The sequence below is a fragment of the Drosophila sulfurigaster genome, chromosome 2R (genome assembly GCF_023558435.1).
Source record: "Drosophila sulfurigaster albostrigata strain 15112-1811.04 chromosome 2R, ASM2355843v2, whole genome shotgun sequence".
NCBI lineage: Eukaryota > Metazoa > Arthropoda > Insecta > Diptera > Drosophilidae > Drosophila > Drosophila sulfurigaster.
In genome coordinates this window covers 14,605,963-14,625,527 of record NC_084882.1, presented here as the reverse complement: position 1 = coordinate 14,625,527, position 19,565 = coordinate 14,605,963, and the positions used below count along the sequence as shown (strand labels likewise).

Sequence of the window (19,565 nt, the reverse complement as noted above, 5' to 3'; positions counted from 1 at the left end):
AGGTTGATGGCAAATGAGATGCGAGCAAATGAAAAGTGTTTCAATAAGCCGAGCCTCGCAGACACAATTGAAAACTTGGCAATTGCCACGTGTAAAATCCTTTCACAGACACACCCACACACTCACACACACGCACACATGTGAGCCACTTTGTTAAGCAATACACACACATTACAAAATGTCGGCGCATTATTTCCGTTTCCGCTCAACTGGCAAAATTCATTAAGCCCGAACAAAATGGGGCTCGCAAAGTCACTCAATCTGTCAATCAGTCAGCCAGGCAATGCCTCAATCAATGCCGTTTGCTATTGCTATTGCCGTCGCCATTCAAGTGCTCGCCTTGCGCTCAATAAACTTTCATTAACTTCATTCATTCATCAGGCAACTCGAGACTTGGACTTTGTGTGTCCGACTTGTGTAAGTGTTTTGTAAACATGACTTATAGAAATGGTTGCCAATATTTTTCTCATAGTTGCACAAACCCTTCCCTCTTCCCCGCTCCCCATTATCCACCCAGCATACGGACAACGAAACGATATCAATAAGGCCACTCAAACTGCAGCCGCAGTGAATAATTCATGAGCCAGCGCACAATTCTGAGGCAAATTCGAATTTAGCGAATTTTTGCCAATAAAAATCCAAAGCAAATGTCAAGCGGGTCTCATGGGGCAAATCGTTTCTCGTGGTCAAGGGCCAATGCAAAAATCACAATCCTAATCTCAATCGCAAAATGCAAAATGCGGCCCAATCGAAACCTCAATTACAATTGAATTCGGGGGCCCAGGCCGTGGCTAGACTGTCAGACGCACCAAATCAGTCGAGGAAAATTTAATTGAGCATTCAAAGACGCATTGACACGTGCGACAGCGACTGGGACAGCGTTGAGCTGGCCGCTGAAAATGCATCACACACAATTCAATGGGAGAGGGCAACATGAATTCTGAGCTCAAAATTGCTGTTGTCAGAGAACGACGAACGAGAAATGCAGAGAGAAACGTTTGGCTGCCAAGATTTAGATCCCATAGTTTGTGTTTGTCACTCACCGAGTATTTTTTTCTATTTTTTTTCTTTTGGTCGAGAAGAGAACAAGGACAACTTGTTATCATTGTGCCTGTCTCGTCGTGACAGAAGAGAGAGACCTGTTTGATTGGCAGTTCAGGTTACAGCAAACAGCAGCAGCAGCAGCAGCCAGCAGCCAGGGTTAGTGTACAAATATCTTTATGCCAGGGCATCCATTTCGTTTCGTTTCGTATTGCCACGTTTTCTTGGCAATTGTCAGACTGTCAGCATACGCAAAGTGTTGTCACAATTGCAGCTGCTATTGCAATCATGGTTAAAACCAAACAACAATCATATTCAAATCTTCCAACTGCCATCTGGCATCTTCTAGGTTTTTTTTGTTTTTTTTTTAGGGATTAGCATAGTGAGGTGTCTGTGTGTGGTCGGTTCAAAGACATCACGTCTGGCAACTAATTAGCAACATAATTAAAAGGCAACGCTACAAATCCCGCAGGATAACTGACTGATTATTATTGGCAAAAATGAGTTGAATTCACTCTTTCTCACTCTCGCTTGGCACCCTAATTGAATCACGTGCGTGGGTTGAGCAATTGCCGATGGCACTACAAATGGAACTGGGACTCCGACTGCGGCTGAGACTGAGACTCAATCGTTTTGCTTTGGCCACCAACACTTCATTGTGCCCAGGCACGCCCAGAATCTCCAGAGCGGCGACCTGAAGGCGCCATTGAATCGCACGCAATGGGACAACAACTTAATCATCATCACGTCGGCATTAGTCACACTCCAAGCACCAAGCGCGTTATCCTTTCGCTCACGCACACGTTGTGCCTGTTTGTATGTGTGTGTGTGTAGGCGCTCACATGTCATTTCACACGCCATTTGCAAGTCTCTTTGATGACAAGGACAATGAAGACATTTGGCCCAAAGAAAGGGCAGTCTAATCGAACAGTTGCAGTCTGCCTGCCCGATAATTACAACGTACGCTATTTGCTGATTACACACACACAAACGTGGGCGTTGTAGTGGGCGTGGCCCATGGCCACGGTCATCGAAAGAAGGGGGCGGCATGCATTTAAATTAGCGACATCAACGCGGATAATTCGAATTGAAACGTGCAGCGTTTAAGGCTCATCTCATCAGATGCATTAGCCGATTAGGCAGGGGATATTTATATTTACCCACACACAGTAAGTGTGTGTGTATGCGTGTGTATGTCCGTGTGTATCTATTTCAAAAAGCTAATTGTTCACGTTTGCATATCACGTGCACTGCGGCGCTTCCATTGTGTTTCTAAATGGATAATGTCGATATTACGCAGGCCCAATTGTTGTTGGCATGCGGTGTGCGTTGCGGTGAGATGTGGCGACGCGAGGGGCTGGGGAGGGGAAGGATTACAGGATGGCATTGCAATTTAATTAAGTCACGCAGCATTTCGATTTGGCACTTTAAATTGAATGCGAACGTTGCATTGGCCAGCTGCTGGCGCGATTTCACCTAATGAAGTTCGATTCGGTTCGCTGTTGCGCCCATTAATTGGAAATTCGATAACGAAATAAACATGCAAACAAACAAACATGGAAGCAGACAGACACTGACATACAGAAATCGAGTTAGACAGGTATACAAATAATTGAAGACATTTCGCTAGTTGAAAATGTAACGCAAATGCGATAAAATGCGCATGTTGTCCCGAGTATGTTTCCCTCTGTCGTAATCAAGTATACGACCGCGTGTACAGTTTCCATGCAATGCATCAAATAGTTTATTGAATAACTTTCCTGCTCTTTATTATTGAGAATATTCAGATGCATCACATACTAAATTATTGTGAATTCCTTATTGGAATTCATTTTGGTATACTCGGAAAGAATTTAATTTGATTTAGTTTCTTTTTATCTCCAGACGAAGAAAACTTGTGTATTTATTGTGTATAATATTTGGTTAAGTTATCATTGGGAATATTGTGATGCATTGTATACTGTATGTGGGAACTGGAAGCATATGAGTATGCTCAATTTTAATTTAGTTTAATATTATTTATTATGTATGTATATGTATTGTATATTTATATACCCGCTACTCATAAAGTAGTAGTGTGTTATATCATTGTGCTTCCATGAAATGTATGTAACAGGTACGAGGAGGCATTTGCGACCCTATAAAGTATTATGACGATAGGGTCATGTTCGTCTGATTGTCGGTCCTGTTGTATGAACACTCAGATCTCAGAAACTATAAGAGATAGATATATAATATAATTTTCGACAATGTTTGTTATGTTCGCAGATCAAGTTTGCTTCAAATTTTTGCCACGCCCACTTTCGACCCCGCACATCGATAAAATGGAATAACAAGCGTAATTTGAATGCTAGAGTTTTTACAATAATAACTATTGTTTTTTTTATTTCTGTAAATTTGACTGCGAAATACTTCTGTTTGGCAAATTATGTTGACTAGAGTCAGGTCTTAGTTGCTTTGGCTGACCATGTGGGATATTTTGCCCTTTGTATGTTTAGTATATTTGGTATATTTGTTTTATATATAGTTTATATCAATATACCACATATACCGTTCAGTACATTTTTAGTATTTTGTAATATATAAATGTGGAATGTTTTCTTTTATTCACAATGGTGCAGGTATCTCACAGTCAAGCACACTCGACTGTAGTTTTCTAATTTGTTTTGATTTTTGTTTTATCTGCAAGAATATGAATATTTGCATGCGCCTTCGGCATTTCATTTTGGAAATTTATTTGATGTTTATTGTTAAAACTTTCTCTCGACTGACTTTATACAATTGCTAAAGTTATATCATCAATATTTAGTGCTTTTGTGTGCTGTGCTGTGATCATATCTGAAATGCAACCAACCGAGGCTATTGAATCTACCAAATTTTAAAATTGTCGTATATTCATTTTATTATATTTTATTGTCCAAAATTATGCAAGGTAAGTCGCATTAAAGACGCAACGGAGCAGCATTGTTTTAATGCCGAATTGCAGTTGCAGTTGTTGTTCTTTTCTGCTGAGGCAGAACAACAACAATGGGTATAGAAATTGAGTTGGCTCCTGGGACAAATATGCAAACGGGGGCAAAAATGTTGCATGCACCTGCTCGCTCGCTTGCTTGCAACTGCTTGAGGCAACTGCTGGCCCCAAATGGCTGCTGGCTGTTTGGCTGCCTAGCTGCCTGGCTGCCTTGTTAGCTGTTTCAGTCGCTGTTGTACCGTTGTTGCATGTTTGTTAGGCAGCTCAGAGAAGCGTAAGACATTTGCCTGCCTGCCTGCTTGCCGCCTGCCTGAGTTTGGCACGTGCTAAGCGAAGGGGTAACGATTGGGGGCAAGGGAGTGAGGCACAGCGAATGTTAGACTAGAAATAGTAATGCATGTTGTTTTCCTTTTCCTTTGCCTTTTCAGCGCTTTTCCCGTTTTCTTTTTATGCAATTTACTTTGCAGACGACTCGTTATTTTATTGTTTACCTCGACACACACACACGACAAACATGAGTAGAACATAAATTTCAGCAACGGAATCTTGGCAGTTGCATTCTCCCCTCGTTCTTTTTTTTTTTTTTGACTAGCTGTCCCAAGCAGACTAAAATACTTGCAACATATGGCAAGTATATTACCTGTACCTCTGTACTCTGTGGCAGCAACAGTAACTAAGTGACTAATTTGTTGAGTTGAATTCGCTTCGAAATTAGCGTGCAAATAAAAGCGGAAACAATTTTACTTGTCGTTGGCTGCAAAATTTATGACAATTGAAATGTTTATTGTGTTTCATTTTTTGCTTGGCTTTCGACTTTAATTGTAACATGACATTAAAGTGCAAAGCAATTGCTCACACTCTGGTCGCTGGCTTTAAATGAATTAATGCAGCAAAATCCTTTTAGCGCTAATCAGCTAAACACATTCCAAGTGGCTCTTCGACTGCGTCACATATGTATGTATATATGAGTGTGAGGGGCAGGGAAGGTGGCGACCAAACGGTTATTTCGATACAAAAAAAAAATCAGCAGCAGCAGCAGCCAAGTGTTGGCAATCGACAATCGGCGGATAGCGGATGGTGGATAGCGGGAGTGTGGTTGTCTGCTTAAGAGCTTAAGTGAAATTACACTTGGAGCAGAGCAATTTCATCCACAAAATGCGCAATGCGCGGTCCAAAACAGAGTGCCAAAGAGGTGGGCTGAAGAGAGAGGGGAAGGGGGCGTGGCAATGACAGTGGCAGTGCTAAAATGCTCGCTAAAAGCTTTTGGGCCAACTGAAATGAGGAAAATTTCGAAAATTCTAAAGTGACATTGCGATAATCGCGTAATCGATGAAGTCTGTCATTATCATGAGCCCCTCGCTGCTGCTGCTGCTGTCGCTGTCGCTGTCGATGCTGCTGTCAACCGTCGCAGTTGACGTCGCAGTCGCAGTCGCTGCCAAAGGCAAGTCAATAAGTACAATTTTTTCAATGGCAAAGCAACAAAAAACACTTAGGCGGCGTCAAAAGCGGGACAAAAAAATGTCGCACAAGAGCAAGAAAGCAATAAAGAGAGAGAGAGAGAGAGAGAAGGTTATGAGGACGGATTCAGTTTTTGACATTCGGCGTTGTCACGTTGCCTTGGACGTTTGCTGAAACAAATAGCTGCAACCAGGAGGAATAGAGGGACGAATAGTGGACGTGGCAATCGTAGGACCAGCAACTTGAAGCAACTCTGATTCTGTTTTTATGAAGCAGCAGCAGCAACAGAGGAGAGAGTTAGAGAGGAGGCAAGTAAGGGGCAGGATGTATGTAAGTGCGGCTGGGCGACAGGAAGATTCAATTTGACAGTTGCAAGAATTCAATTTTCTTGTCATCATGTTGCGGATTAGTTTCGTGCTCGTCCAGGGCACGGGGAAGAGGTGGAAGGATGCGAGCGAGTGCCAGCACAGTTGGACATCATTTGCAAAAGTGCAACTCCAGCATGAGCAGAGGAGTAGACAACAGAGGCAACAGTCAACAGACAGAGATACAGACAAATGGACAACAGACAGTAGACAGAAGATAGCACAGACAGCAGTCAGTAGACAGCAACTTACCAATGCACACGCACAAATGAGAAAAGTTGCAAGTTTTGAAAACTGCAAAAAAGTTTAGCAGCTGCTGCCGCTGCTTCTGATGCGGCAGATCGTCAAGGGACAGCAGCAGGCCAGGATGTGTCCAATGTGCAAGAGGTGCAATGTGCGGCTGGCCTGTCAGTCATGGACAAATAACAAAGTTTTGCGGCCAAGTCATGTGCGTGTCGTATTGAAATTGACGCAAGGAGTTTGCCACACACACAGAAAACTGCACCAGCATTGCACAAAAACTTTTAAGTTGCACGCGGAGATCAGCTTAAGAGCTTCCAGTTATAAATAACAAATGCCGCAAGTGCAATAAGAGTTGCACGAATATTCAATGCTCTATTGATATCGATGCTGTGAACATTTAAGCTAGTCATAAGTACAAAAAGAAACACTTTCTTGACATGCCTCACAAAGTTGCAGCAACTCGACTTTTAACTACAAATATTTGTAACTACTTCACTTTAACTAACAAATACTTTTCCCCATATAACTTGCTGCATAACTTTCCCTCGAAAGTTTGAAAATCCCTTTTTTCCAAGAACTGAGGGTATCAGCGTTTGCATTCAATCAAGGTGAATAAACTTGCCGAAATAATTGCTGGGAACTTTGTTAATTGAAATTGTAGTTGGGTGTACGATTAAATTCGTTTAAACTACTTCAGTTTCTCTCGCCTTTCTGTCGCACTGTGTGTTGCTGTCATTATCAGTGTTTCAGTGTTATTTTGTTGCTTTGTCTCTCGTCACTTGACACGAGAATCGTGTGGTCAGTTCAGGGGCTGTCAGGCAAGTGAAATGTATATCAATTAGGCCATTCTTTTGGGCCATGTCAACGACACTTGGTATCTGTATTCGGCCCCCTGTTGCACTTTGGGCAGCCACAAGCTGTCGACAACAGCAACAGCAACAGAAGCAACAACCAATTAAAGAGCAACTTAAACATCAACAACAGAGTATGGTAGGATATCTTCAAGCAGACAGACTTTGACTTTGACTTCGATTGTGACTTTGAGGCTGAGCTCTAATTTGTCACAGCCTCAACATTCTGGGGAGAGAGGAAAGAGACCCGAAAAAATATGAAATGTCAACTGGAATGACTTATAGACTCCACAAAACGGGTGATCCATCAACCGAGCGAGCGACTGTCCTAACTGCTTAAATACTTAATATAGCAGCAACAACTGAGCAACAGCAACCGAGCAACAACATCGACAACAAAACTAAAATAACAAGAGACAAAGGCATGACGACAGCCAAAGAGTAGAAAACAATTTGCTGCCTACGATTGTTGTTGCTGCTGTTGCTGTTGTTGTTGTTGGGCCTCTTAGCTCCCACTTTTCTCCTTCACCTACTTTTTGCATTTGTTGTGACAGTGAAGCAAAAGAACCGCTTGATGGATTACAGCTAAAAGGCGGCTGTAACTTCTCTTCTCAGTCACAGCAATTGTAAGGAAGGTGTATTCAGGAGCTGATCGATGAGAAAGGGGGGAGAGGGGGCGGGTGCGGGAGGACAACTGCACGATTAGGCTTTTGTTTGGCTGCTTGTCAAATTTCTATGGCCACACCCATCCCCAGAGCTCAGCTCAGGGCTTTTGTAAGTATCTGCGGCAAAGTGATTTGTGCACCCCAAAAGGATTCGAAAATACGTTTAATGAAGTGAAGGGTTAAATTTGCCAAAGGGTGTCTTGGCCAACATCACTACCAACCAGCAGGAGCAGCAACAGCAGCCAAATCGAAGCAGCTTACACACACACAAAAGAGGTGGAGCACAAAACAAAAGTAAATCGCTTTCCTTTTATGCTGTTTTTCTGTTCAATTGCAGAAAGTGTATCAAGAAATTGAGACGAGTTTAAGGCCCAGGCACTGGCTTAACTGGGCTTAAAGCTGAAAACTGAAGACTGACGCTCTTGCCAATTACGACGATGCCTTTCACTGACCTTCACATGACAAGGAAAGATGGAGAGCAAGAGAACTTCGCGATTCTGCGTCAATTTGGCAATAGGGGCAAGCGTTGGCAAACATAATCATTTATCATAACAAATGGCATTTCTCAAGTGGCGTATGTGATTGCCTAGCCTCAGGCCAAGGCAAAATCAAGGCCAAACCCGGCTCAAATCTTGACCGATCCAAGCAGCAGCAACGAACACTTACAAACAAAACCCCACTCAGCGGGCCATAAATCTGCAGTCTTGGCCAAAAGTTGCGGATATGCGAAATGGCAACAGCAGCGGCAACGTGGCAACGGCAACAGCAACGGCAAACCATTTGTCTAATTTTAATGGGCATGCTAATAGAGCCATTGGCTTGTCCGAGCGTCTGCCCTGCTGTTGGCTTGGTCAGCCTGCAAAACAAAAAAAACACCTGGCCACAGACTCACAGACTGACTGACTGGGTTCGCTAGGCCAGTCGACTTTTAATTTATGTGCGGCAAAAACTTTTTGGCTCATTAAATACCTCAAAATGTTAAATGTCTTACGAGGAGCTGAGCACAAGGCCCAAGGAGCCGCAACGAGATGTTGCAAACGATTGACTGCCGTCTTGAAACGTGCCGCACTCCTCTCCTCTCCCCTTTCTTCTGCCTCTGCCGCCTCTGTCTGCTTTCAAATGCGGCAGTAGTCATTGCATCATCATTTGCCGAATTGCCGTTACGTGCGGCATTATTGGGCCAAAGCTCCACGAATCGCATTCGAAATCACAATCTCTGCCAGTCGCCGCACTGTTTGAAATATTGAGAAACAGCAGGAAGACCCCAGGAAGCAACAGAAGCTTGACTTTTTAATGAGTCACGACCGGTGATACTCTAACAAAGAGCAATTGCAATTTAAGAAGTGATTCAACATAAATAATACATGCCATAAAGAAAACAGTATATGTGTAAATTTGATTAAAAAATTAGTCCTTTCAGCTAAACTGAGTTAAGTTTAATTGATTTTGATGTTTTAGTTATAATAATTTTAAATTTTGATTGTAAAACAACAATAAATAAGAAAATTGTAATTAACTTAATAACCCGTCTTTATGCAATACAACGAAAACAATTATTAACAGCTAAAGCTTTATTTACTTCGCTATATTAAGTATACGTTTGGAAAGGCTTTTGTAAATAATTGATTATTTAACCAATTTTAATTTATAATTAAACAATATTCAAATATTGTGATTTATACTTCACTAGCATTAATAATCTTTTCAGGAGGGAGTTTTAATTTCTTTCTATATTAAGTATACGTAAGTTATTTTTTTTGCAAACAAACATTAATTTTTACTAATCGTCAATAAATGAAACTAACAATGAAATATTGGAATTTAAATTATTATAATGCAATCTTTTTAAAGAATATCTATATTTACATTAAGTATACGTAAGTAAAGTTCGATGCACTATACATATTTTTAAACGCAACTTCAATAAATTACGCATTAAATTTAAAATCTCCTTAATCAAAGTGACGCATTGAATAATTAATTAACATATTACCAGAATTCTATCAATTTCATCTTTTAAGCTATCCAAGCAAAGAAAATTCATTATGTAAGTCAAATTAATGAAGTTTTCATTTTCGTAAGCGTATTCGATCCTCGCCTTTGGTCAACTTCACAATGTTTTCAGTATTTGTTTTGATTTGATTTGATTCATTCTCGTTTTGCTTTTGTTTTGTCTGTGCACTCGTTATTCATTAATGATGCGAATCTGAAAAGCGGGCAACACATTTCGATAGAGTGCCGACTGACAAACGGGTCTAAACTGGCTCATTTGTTTCCTGCAATCGTGTCCACGCCGAATTGACGTGCCACAGTTTATGTGCCCCCATGAACTGTTTGTTGCACAACTCAGCACACACACAGTGAGCTATTGGTCAGTTGGCCAGTCATTCAACCAATGCGACTGTCAGTCAGTCGGTTGTCGGTTGTTGGTCTTGTTCGCTGGCCGGATATGGCCAATTCAATCATGGCAGCTAACCGCACATAAAAGGACAACCCGACTCGGTTAGCCCATTGACCAGGCAACACAATCCCGCCAAGCGCCACAGCGATCATAAATATTTATGAGTGCACTAAAACTCGCACTCGCGCTTTTGCAGTTGTAGTCGTAGCCTACTTCAATGCAGCAGCAGCAGTAACAGCAAGTGAAATAGGAGCAGGAACAGAGAACAGCATATGCATTTTAATTCATTTATCACACCTGAGTGAGTCCAAATAAAATCGCGGTAATGGCGTTTATTTAGAATTGTACGAGTTGCATGATTGCAGTGGTATAACTTAAGTGAGAAGAAGGGGGAGTTGAAAGTGCTGAGGGATAGAAGCTCTCACTCAAACACATACACAGAGACATACCGACATACACACGCTTCCGGCAAATTTAATTTAAAACGTAAACCCAAAAATTCGTTGAACCTCAATCAACGGCAAAGCACTCCGCTTTCCTCCTGCTTTGCCCCTCCTCGCCTCACCCCTTAAGCCATTGTTCGCTCTGCAAGCCACTGCGTCTAATTGTGTGAGTGTGTGTTGGCCAGTTAAATGCTATTGTGTGAGTGTGGCGAAAAGCATGATGCTGCTTTCGCTTTGGCATTCAACGCAATTCAACCCAAAGCCAAAACCCACACCGGAACTAGCACACACACACACATGAGACACACACACACACACACATTTGCACATATGCAACACTATCACGATTGCCTCCCCCCGTTGACCAACACTGGTCCCCAACTGGTTAGTTAATGCAGTTTGGTAGCCGAGCTGCTTTTTACTGCTGATGGCAAAATACTTGTTGTTGATGTTGAAACAACAACAACAAGAATGACTGCAAAAAACAGCAAAAAATATAAAATAAACACAACAACAATAAGTTGTTGAAAAGTTTTTTTTTTATTAGTTTTTTCTTTGACGCTGATTGTTGTGTTGTAAATTGCATTTGCGGTCAACAAAGTGCATTTGCCAGCAAACAGCAACAAACAACAATTACAACAAAAACAGCAACAACGGCAACAAGTAAATCGTTGTTAGCCAGGCCTCCATTTTGTTTGTTTGCGATTTTCGTCGGTTTTTTACTTTTCATTTTCATTTTGATTTTCATTCTGCTGTTTGTTTCATTTAAATTCCCATTAGGTGCGGCTTTGTAGCAACTTCTTGTGTGCATCTGTGTGTCCAATTTTAACAACCACAGCATTAGGGTTACCATTACCCTCACACACACACACACACCCGAACACACACACGCAGACACGTCTCACATTTCCGGTGTCTGTATTTAGACATTTTTGTGCTCAATAATTTTCTTTTTTTTTTTCTTTTTGTTCAACTTTTCTCTCACCATGCACTAAATATTCAACAGTTTTCTTTCTATGCCATTTTCCATTCTATCCCCATTCTATGTGCTATTCTATGCCACTCTCTTCGCTTCTCCCTCATCGCTGTAGTGCTCTCTGGTTGCTCACTTTTTGTACCTCATTCTCGTGTTTTCTTTTTTTTCTTGGTTTTTGTGTCAGGGTAGCAACTCTGGGTTTGTTTTTAATTAAAACAACAATGTGCCATCCCTTTTACTTACCCCTTTTGCCACTCGATCTACACTGGCTGCCCTTAGTCTGACCGCCCACACACATACACACACATACACATACACAGACACATCCTCATAGAGAGTATTATTGTATTGCCTGGGTTGGCCGAATTGTTGTTGTGTTTTACGTTTTTGTAGTGCGCTTACAATTTCATTTCACTCGTTTTGTTTCCCTTTACCTCTGCAACTGACTACCATCATCAATGTCCCTCCCCCTTCTCCCTTTCCTACCCCCTCACTATTGGCGCCCCGTCTTCCGCTTGTTGCCTCTTCGTTTTGTTCCTGGTTGTGTTTTGTGTGAAAAGCGATAAGTGAAATATGCTTTTCAGTTTTCAATTTAGCCGTTCAATGCAATTCCAATTGGATATTGCCAATGGCCAGCAACGAACGCCCCCACCCCCACCTCACCGCTCCCGCTCCTCGGCCAACAATCTGTTGGCTGGCTGACCGTTCAATGCTGCCACAGTCAGGTGAAAAAGTTTAGTTGTCAGTCGCATAATAATAGTCACATTCGATACAAATAGAAATCATGGCCCATTGTATAATTTGTATGCACAAAAATGCAGGCATCACGTTTTCAAATGCCTTGGTCACTGCAAAGTACAGTCTATCATTAAAGTATACGCACATACAAACGAGTATTTTAACGTATTGTATGCATTTGCATATGTGGGCCTGGCCGCAAGTCCAGTTCGCTGAACTCGACAGTGGCTCTCTTTTATTTCACCCTCTCTCTCTCTCTCTCTCGCTGTCTCTCTTTCTTCAGTTCTGCAGACCTTTGGGAGCCAATTTAGAATGCGTCTCACGTCGCGGCGCGAACACCTCACGGGCACTTGACACCCTTTGTGCAATGTCCCGCCCACCTGCCAGTCCAATATTTTTAATGCCTTTGACTTTGCCAACGTAACGCAACGCAACGCGAACCAGCTACGAGCTATATGAGGTGGCAAGTGGGCGTGGAACAAACATTTGCCAGGTCAACACAACTCGACTTGGGGCTAAATTCAGCTGATGCACCGTGTATTTCCAGTTGCATTTCCTTTTATTTTACACTCAACTTATAAATCCCAAAAATGGTCTATTGACATTTTAATAACATTCATATTAAATCAGATGCATAGAGAAATGAATTCAACTTAATGAGTTTCTAATCGAAATGAATTTTGCAGGAAATGAATATTTATGCAATCTGATGAATAATAGTCATGAAAATGTTATTATTGCTTCAAAAAATGGATTATACTTTAGTCAATTACTGACGTTTACATCATTTTTAAATTTCATAAATGCAATTAAAATAAATACTTAAATTAATGAAATATTCTTCTACTTTTCATATATCTTTGTTAAATATTTGTTATTATTATTACAACAAAAAATCACATAAATTTTAATCAATTATGTGCGTATACGCAATATCTTAAAATGTGTAGAAAACTATAAAAATTGAATCACTTAATTATCATTTCATTCAAAATATATTTATTGACATATTTTGCTAGAGTAATCAATATACTTTATTATTATTAAAAATAGTGAATAATAAAATAATTGTAGAGAAAAACTAATTATAAATTATGCTCGTATACGTAATATTTTAAAATGAGTACATATTGTTAGCAATTGTATTATAAAAGAACGTAGTTATTATTAATTGATTTAAATTGAATATTTTTCAAAAAATCTTTGTATTAAAAATTAACTTATATTTTAAAAGTATTAAAAAAGAATTAGAGAATGAATAAAATACAGATTAACTAGTATATAGTATTTTATATATATTAATATATATATTGTGGTCACTTTTTCGCTGGCTCCACTTGTAACTTATTTGCTTAGTTAAAATGTAAATTGAGACACTGTACCGGAGTAGCTGGGTCACGACAGGGCCAAAATGCAGCTCTTGAGGATAACAGCAACAGGCAGAGAAGTGCATTGCACACACACACACACACGCGCGCATACATAGCAAAGCACACAGACAGAAAAATACACAGAGCCAGAGCAGATAGAGAGTGGGAAAGAGGCCGACACGTACGTGGCATAGACACTCGTGCAACGCATTTGCTGAAGCCACATTTCAGCTGCCACAATGAGAATCATAGAAAATAGACTGTGCAATTCGGTGCGAAAATAATGCGCGAAGAGGAAACGGTGAGAGGTGGCGAGGCGAGTTTTATGAGGCGTTTCGCGTTGCGTTGCTGCCAAGCTGAAGCTGAACTCTTGTCGCACATTCAGTGGGACATGCCTCATTTGTGTTAATTTGAAAACGGTGGCAGCGGCAAGGACTTCATGAGGTCGACCCAAGTAGGCGTTAGATAAATGCCAGACAAAACGAAAATTACATTTATAGTAATTTTAGCTCGCACACGAATGCGTACAAAATAAGAATAGGAAAAAATAGCAAGTTTTAAATTGTTCAAATTTTCTGTATTAATATAATAGCATGTCGTATAAAAAGCTGCTCTTTGTATGCATGGGTAAGTTAACACAAGTTGTATTCAAACATCGAATGTTGTGATATAACTGTGCAACTCAGGCAACTCTTGTGGCTCTCCGATGGCCGAGGCCATCATGCAGAATCTGATGGTGAAGACGAGTCTCTACTGGGAAATCGATAGTGCAGCATTGCGCACCTGGAACATTGGAAGAAAGCCGCACAAACAATGCTTGAGAGTTCTGCGGGAACACGGACTGCGTTCGGATCACTTTTGCAGGCTGGTTAGTTCAGCAATCAATTTATTTAGATTCATTTTTAACCGCTCTTCTCGTTAGCTGACAGTGCATGACTTTAGCTATTTTGACCACATCATCGCCATGAATGAGCACGTCCATAAAGAGCTGATGCTGTGGGCAAACGGCAATCATGTGCAAAACACCTCGAATGTTGTCATGCTGGGTTCGTATACCAAAAATGGCAAGTCCGTCTCGCTTATCGATCTTTCGCCCGTAAGTAGTCACCATAAAGAGGTTTAAGCTATAAGTTGAAAGAATTTCCTCAATATGTAGAGTCGCAAACTGAAAGCATTTCGCAGCGCCTACTATCAAATCAAGGATTGCTGCAAGCAGTTGATACTCAGTCAGCATGTGAAAATTGTGCGTTATGATTTGCCCAGCACAGATGAAGAAGACGAGCACAACTTGGACCCGATGCTTCAATCAGGATCACCAGAGTCAGACAAAAGTTTGTCTGAAGTAATGCCCGACTTTGTAAAGCGATATCCATCGAGGACTTCTGTATCGACGGCATCTTCAGTACATAATTACCATGAGAAGAAATTGTGTGACAATTGTGGACAACAGTTTTTAGCCACCCTGTAAATGACGTGTTACGACCTTGCAATAAATTTATAAGATGACTTTAATCTGACAGGCATCATTCTTCTACCTATCGCCTATCGATTGCTTTTTAATTGGCTTTGCAAAAACTGCGCTATAAATTGGGCGATTCTTTGCCAGCCCAGCTCTGTTGGTTCGAAATTCTTTAATGTGATACATCTTAGCTGAGCATGGTGGCCAGTTTGTTGCCAGAGACGTTTGCCATTGCCATGTTCGGCTCTGAACTTGGGCCTCGCTACGAGGCGCAGTCGAGCGGTAATGGCTCCGTGCTGGACAATGTAAGTCAACCAGATCCAAAGAAGGTCATTCCACAATTCATAATTTCTCTCAAATTGCAGGTGCTGCCGGACATGGCGCACCTGGTCAATCCCTATTGGAGTCGCTTCGCCCCCATGGATCCAACAATGAGTAAGATTCTGGGCCTCTTCACGCTGGCCATCCTGATCATCTCTTTGTGCGGCAATGGCGTCGTTGTCTTCATCTTTGGCGGCACCAAATCGCTGCGCACGCCAGCCAATTTGCTGGTCTTGAATCTGGCCTTTTCCGATTTTTGTATGATGGCCTCTCAGTCGCCCATTATGCTGGTTAATTTTTACTATCAGACATGGATCTTGGGACCACTATGGTGTGATATCTATGCTGTGTGTGGCTCAATGTTTGGTTGTGTATCCATTTGGTCCATGTGCATGATTGCCTTCGATCGTTACAATGTGATTGTGAAGGGCATCAATGGCACACCGATGACCATAAAGACGTCTATCATGAAGATTATATTCATCTGGCTAATGGCCACATTCTGGACAATAATGCCGCTGATCGGCTGGAGCAGCTACGTGCCCGAGGGTAATTTAACCGCTTGCAGCATCGACTATATGACCAGGCAATGGAATCCACGTTCCTATCTCATCACCTACTCCATATTCGTCTACTACGTGCCACTCTTCTTGATCTGTTATTCCTACTGGTTCATTATTGCCGTAAGTAAATGGTATTTTTTCTTTAATTTCTCACACTTTCACGGTCTCACGCTTTAGGCTGTTGCTGCTCATGAGAAGGCAATGCGGGAGCAGGCTAAGAAGATGAATGTCAAGTCCTTGCGTAGCTCCGAGGACTGTGACAAGAGTGCTGAGGGCAAGCTAGCCAAGGTTTAAGTATATCATTTATTTATTTATGTTATATACACTCAACAACTGCGTAATTTTACTTACTCAGGTGGCCCTAACGACCATTTCACTTTGGTTTATGGCCTGGACTCCGTATCTGGTCATCTGTTACTTTGGTTTATTCAAGATCGAGGGTCTAACACCCCTGACGACCATTTGGGGTGCCACATTCGCCAAGACAAGTGCCGTCTATAATCCCATTGTCTATGGCATAAGGCAAGTGTCCAGCACACACACACACACATACATCCAGACACACACAATTAAATGTGTTCTGCTTGAAACTAAAGTCTCTATATCTTTTCCACCCATTAGTCATCCCAAGTATCGTTTGGTGCTCAAGGAGAAGGTAGCTTTAATTGCCTTTCAGCTGTCTATTTAAAAATTAACTGGTATTTTGCTTTCTCGACAGTGTCCCATGTGTGTTTGCGGCAACACGGACGAGCCAAAGCCAGATGCGCCTCCTTCGGACACGGAAACAACTTCAGAGGCGGACTCCAAGGCCTAAACAGGGCAAACAACTTTAAGCAATTGCCTAGAAGAGGCACAAAAATTAATATAAAAAAAAAAAAAATTGCAATTCAAGCAATATGTGTAACTATCAGCAATTGATACAAAAATGTATAAAATATTCAAAAAGATTCAGCTTGTTGAAATTAACAAAACATTTAAACTTATGTTGCATACTTTTAGGAAACTCGTAAAATTGAAGAGAACAACTTTGTGGGCGGAGTCCAAGGCCCAAACAGGACAAACAACTTTAAGCAAATGCCTAGAAGAGGCACAAAAATGTAAAAAAAAAAATGAATTACAATTCAAGCAATATGTGTAACTATCAGCAAATGATACAAAAATGTAAAAAATATTCAAATAGACTCAGCTTATTGAATTTGACAAAATATTTTAATTTATGTTGCATACTTTTAGGATTACCAAGAAAAACAATGTATGGATTTATTATTTTGTGCCGCAAAGTATGCAACAAAATATGTGTTTGCCCTAAAATCATTCTTAAGATGTAATTTCGGAATTTTAATGTTGTGCTTAGCTTTAAATAGAAGTCAAGGCGAATTCTGCGTGTATTGATGCCACTTGCAGACCTTCAACTTTGCTTTTGTTTCATCTGTGTTTTTTGGCACACATTTCCACGACGCTAATGTCGCTATTTGCTTTGACTGTTTCATTTTGCTGCCTCTAATGACTGTAATTACTCAGTTACATTCGCTTCACTCATTTGACTCCCACCAGACGCATCCCGCACATTTGGTGTAATGAGCACAGAGCACAGAAAGCGAAACAGCCACATACGGCAGTCTAATTAGAATACAACAAAGCAAGCAACAAAGCCAAAATTTTTTGAGACCGTCAGCAATTTTGGACCAGAACTTCAACATGAAGTGCTCACACTGACAACGCCACTCAGCTCGCTGGTCTCATATCAAGCCAATCCATCATCAACTTGAACAACAACCTCTAGACACTGAATTGAAGCACTTTATTTAAAGCAGCCACACAATTGACAACAATTTTAGCAGAACAATCCAGGACGAGATGCACCAGATTTGGCCCACGACTGACCAGCCAATTCACCCACTGAGATCAACGCCCAGACCTTGGTTTCAGCCACACAGTTGGTGTGCTTGACAATCTGCTGATCTTTAATCAGTGCTTCATCGCAGATACTTAGCGCCTTCTTCACTGAATCCAATAGCATATTGCCGCTGTCACGAGCTTCGGCATTTGGAGGCAACTTCTCATCCAACATCTCTTTCACAGTGTTTGAGACCGCTTGGGAGTTCGCAAGGGAAACGGTGACATTCTGCGCGTTTGTCTGCAGCTATGGTGATGAAATTTACAAAACAAATCCAATGCAAGCTCAAAACTCAAAATACTCACTGGGCAGACAACGAAAAAGAGCACAAAAAGCGATGCAGTCAACATGTTGTGGCTACGTTCAGTAAACTACTGTGTAGATCAGCATCTCAATGCTATGATATCAGGCGTTTCTATTTATTTGGCAACCGCTATCTTTATCTTTTAAACCTCTTATCTAACATCTTATCGGCGCGCTTAATGCTGCCATGTAAAACAATGTTGTAAAGTTGCTTGTAAAGTTCCATTCCATAACATTGAAGGCGACTGCTGCGTCAACACTTCTAACCCAATTAAAAATTTTATGGTTGTCTCAGACTCTTGACTATCCGATCTTATCATCAGCTGCGACGAGTGGCAAACGGAAATGCCACGAGTGGCAATTTACACCTTCAAGCTAGGGCAAATATTTAGTACAGGTGCGAAAAGTAAACAGTGGCTACCGAAAATATACGAGCGGATGTGTGATGTCAGCACCGGAGAGGCTTGGTCCGAGTACTTTCAGGCAATCCATAATATTTCCTCTCACTTGCCCAACTCCATAGTCTCTCCCCACTCCGTCTCTCTCTCTCTCTCCAGCTGACTTGCCAAAGCCGCAAAAAATGGTTGCCTGCTTTTAGGGGCGCAACTTTTGCATACAAATCCGCAAACCCGAAACAAATTTACATACATGCGCTTATGGAGTGCGCATTTTACGTCCCTTTCTCGATCCCCTGTCCCTTTTTGCTCGCCGCTTTTTGTTTTTCTAACCAATTTTAGCATATATTTGGCAGAGGGCTGCCCAAATGCGGCCGGGTTTTATTTTGTCCACTTTTTTGTTCTTTTTTTTTAAATATTCGAAATGGCTCAACTTTTGCATTAGCCCCACACAGGGAGGAGAGGGACGTAAATGGGGTGGCAACTGGGCGTGGCAGAACTTAACAAAGTTCCATCGTACATACGAACGTATTTGTTGTAATGAGTGAGCGAAAGCAAGTTTCAATCTTGGGGCAAATATTTCAATTAAGTGACAAAACTTTGCACTCGCCTGATCCATGTAATTCGCCTTGTCATCGCTGGTATGCATATATATAAGTATATATATATATATATTATATATGTGTGTATATGTATGTGAAGCAGACGCTCCATTGACATGGCCAGCGGCTGTTTCAAAATTTACATTTAATTACATATTTGAATTTGAATTTGAATGTGCTTTGCCGCATTTGGGCGGCCAACGAGGCGTATGCGTCATTTGGCTCAATCTTGTTGCCTTCTTCTGGGCTCCACTCGTGAGCTGGCCTGGCCTGGTCATTTGCGGCAAATCTTTGGCTCGTTAAGCCAAACAATTTAATCCTCCTAAATGCTGAAAGCGGGCGACCGATTTCTGCACCCCAAAATTCATGCACAAAACGACGTGACATCAAATCAAATTGGCCAAAGGACAACTATTAAAAGGACTGGCTTGGAGAGCATGATAATTGAAACTGCATCGTCGAGCTGTGCGCACATAAATCAACATTATCGTTGCCAAAGCCAC

At 41.3% G+C, this 19,565-nt stretch overlaps 3 protein-coding genes across 4 annotated transcripts; 2 read left to right on the top strand and 1 right to left on the bottom strand.

Annotated features, from left to right (window-relative positions):
- Positions 1–13,988: 13,988 nt before the first annotated feature.
- Positions 13,989–15,039, top strand: LOC133835485 (low molecular weight phosphotyrosine protein phosphatase). The gene is made up of 4 exons (XM_062265442.1): positions 13,989–14,149; positions 14,209–14,390; positions 14,445–14,618; positions 14,679–15,039. Exons 1-4 carry the CDS (start codon positions 14,116–14,118, stop codon positions 14,988–14,990), a joined length of 702 nt encoding a protein of 233 aa, XP_062121426.1. The 5' UTR covers positions 13,989–14,115; the 3' UTR covers positions 14,991–15,039.
- A 77-nt stretch (positions 15,040–15,116) lies between these two features.
- Positions 15,117–17,060, top strand: LOC133835483 (opsin Rh2). Of its 2 annotated transcripts, XR_009893580.1 has the most exons (7): positions 15,117–15,286; positions 15,347–15,985; positions 16,043–16,153; positions 16,221–16,387; positions 16,487–16,520; positions 16,584–16,792; positions 16,865–17,060. XR_009893580.1 is itself a non-coding variant. In XM_062265440.1 (6 exons), exons 1-6 carry the CDS (start codon positions 15,179–15,181, stop codon positions 16,677–16,679), a joined length of 1,155 nt encoding a protein of 384 aa, XP_062121424.1. In that variant the 5' UTR covers positions 15,117–15,178; the 3' UTR covers positions 16,680–17,060. The 2 variants fall into 2 exon arrangements, 1 of the variants encoding a protein (XP_062121424.1); XM_062265440.1 differs by having other exon boundaries at positions 16,584–17,060.
- A 585-nt stretch (positions 17,061–17,645) lies between these two features.
- Positions 17,646–18,180, bottom strand: LOC133835487 (uncharacterized). The gene is made up of 2 exons (XM_062265444.1): positions 18,068–18,180; positions 17,646–18,008 (listed from the first exon to the last, which is right to left on the bottom strand). Exons 1-2 carry the CDS (start codon positions 18,110–18,112, stop codon positions 17,700–17,702), a joined length of 354 nt encoding a protein of 117 aa, XP_062121428.1. The 5' UTR covers positions 18,113–18,180; the 3' UTR covers positions 17,646–17,699.
- Between the last annotated feature and the right edge of the window lie 1,385 nt (positions 18,181–19,565).

Excerpts from the sequence above, each read along its gene's own strand:
- LOC133835485 (XM_062265442.1), top strand. The coding sequence starts at position 14,116 with ATGTCGTATAAAAAGCTGCTCTTTGTATGCATGG. Across the intron at positions 14,150-14,208 it reads GCTGCTCTTTGTATGCATGG|GCAACTCTTGTGGCTCTCCG; the intron begins GTAAGTTAACAC and ends TGTGCAACTCAG. Across the intron at positions 14,619-14,678 it reads CGCTTATCGATCTTTCGCCC|AGTCGCAAACTGAAAGCATT; the intron begins GTAAGTAGTCAC and ends CTCAATATGTAG.
- LOC133835487 (XM_062265444.1), bottom strand. The coding sequence starts at position 18,112 with ATGTTGACTGCATCGCTTTTTGTGCTCTTTTTCGTTGTCTGCCCA. Across the intron at positions 18,009-18,067 it reads TCTTTTTCGTTGTCTGCCCA|CTGCAGACAAACGCGCAGAA; the intron begins GTGAGTATTTTG and ends TCATCACCATAG.
- LOC133835483 (XM_062265440.1), top strand. The coding sequence starts at position 15,179 with ATGGTGGCCAGTTTGTTGCCAGAGACGTTTGCCATTGCCATGTTCGGC. Across the intron at positions 15,986-16,042 it reads CCTACTGGTTCATTATTGCC|GCTGTTGCTGCTCATGAGAA; the intron begins GTAAGTAAATGG and ends CTCACGCTTTAG. Across the intron at positions 16,388-16,486 it reads CCCATTGTCTATGGCATAAG|TCATCCCAAGTATCGTTTGG; the intron begins GCAAGTGTCCAG and ends TCCACCCATTAG.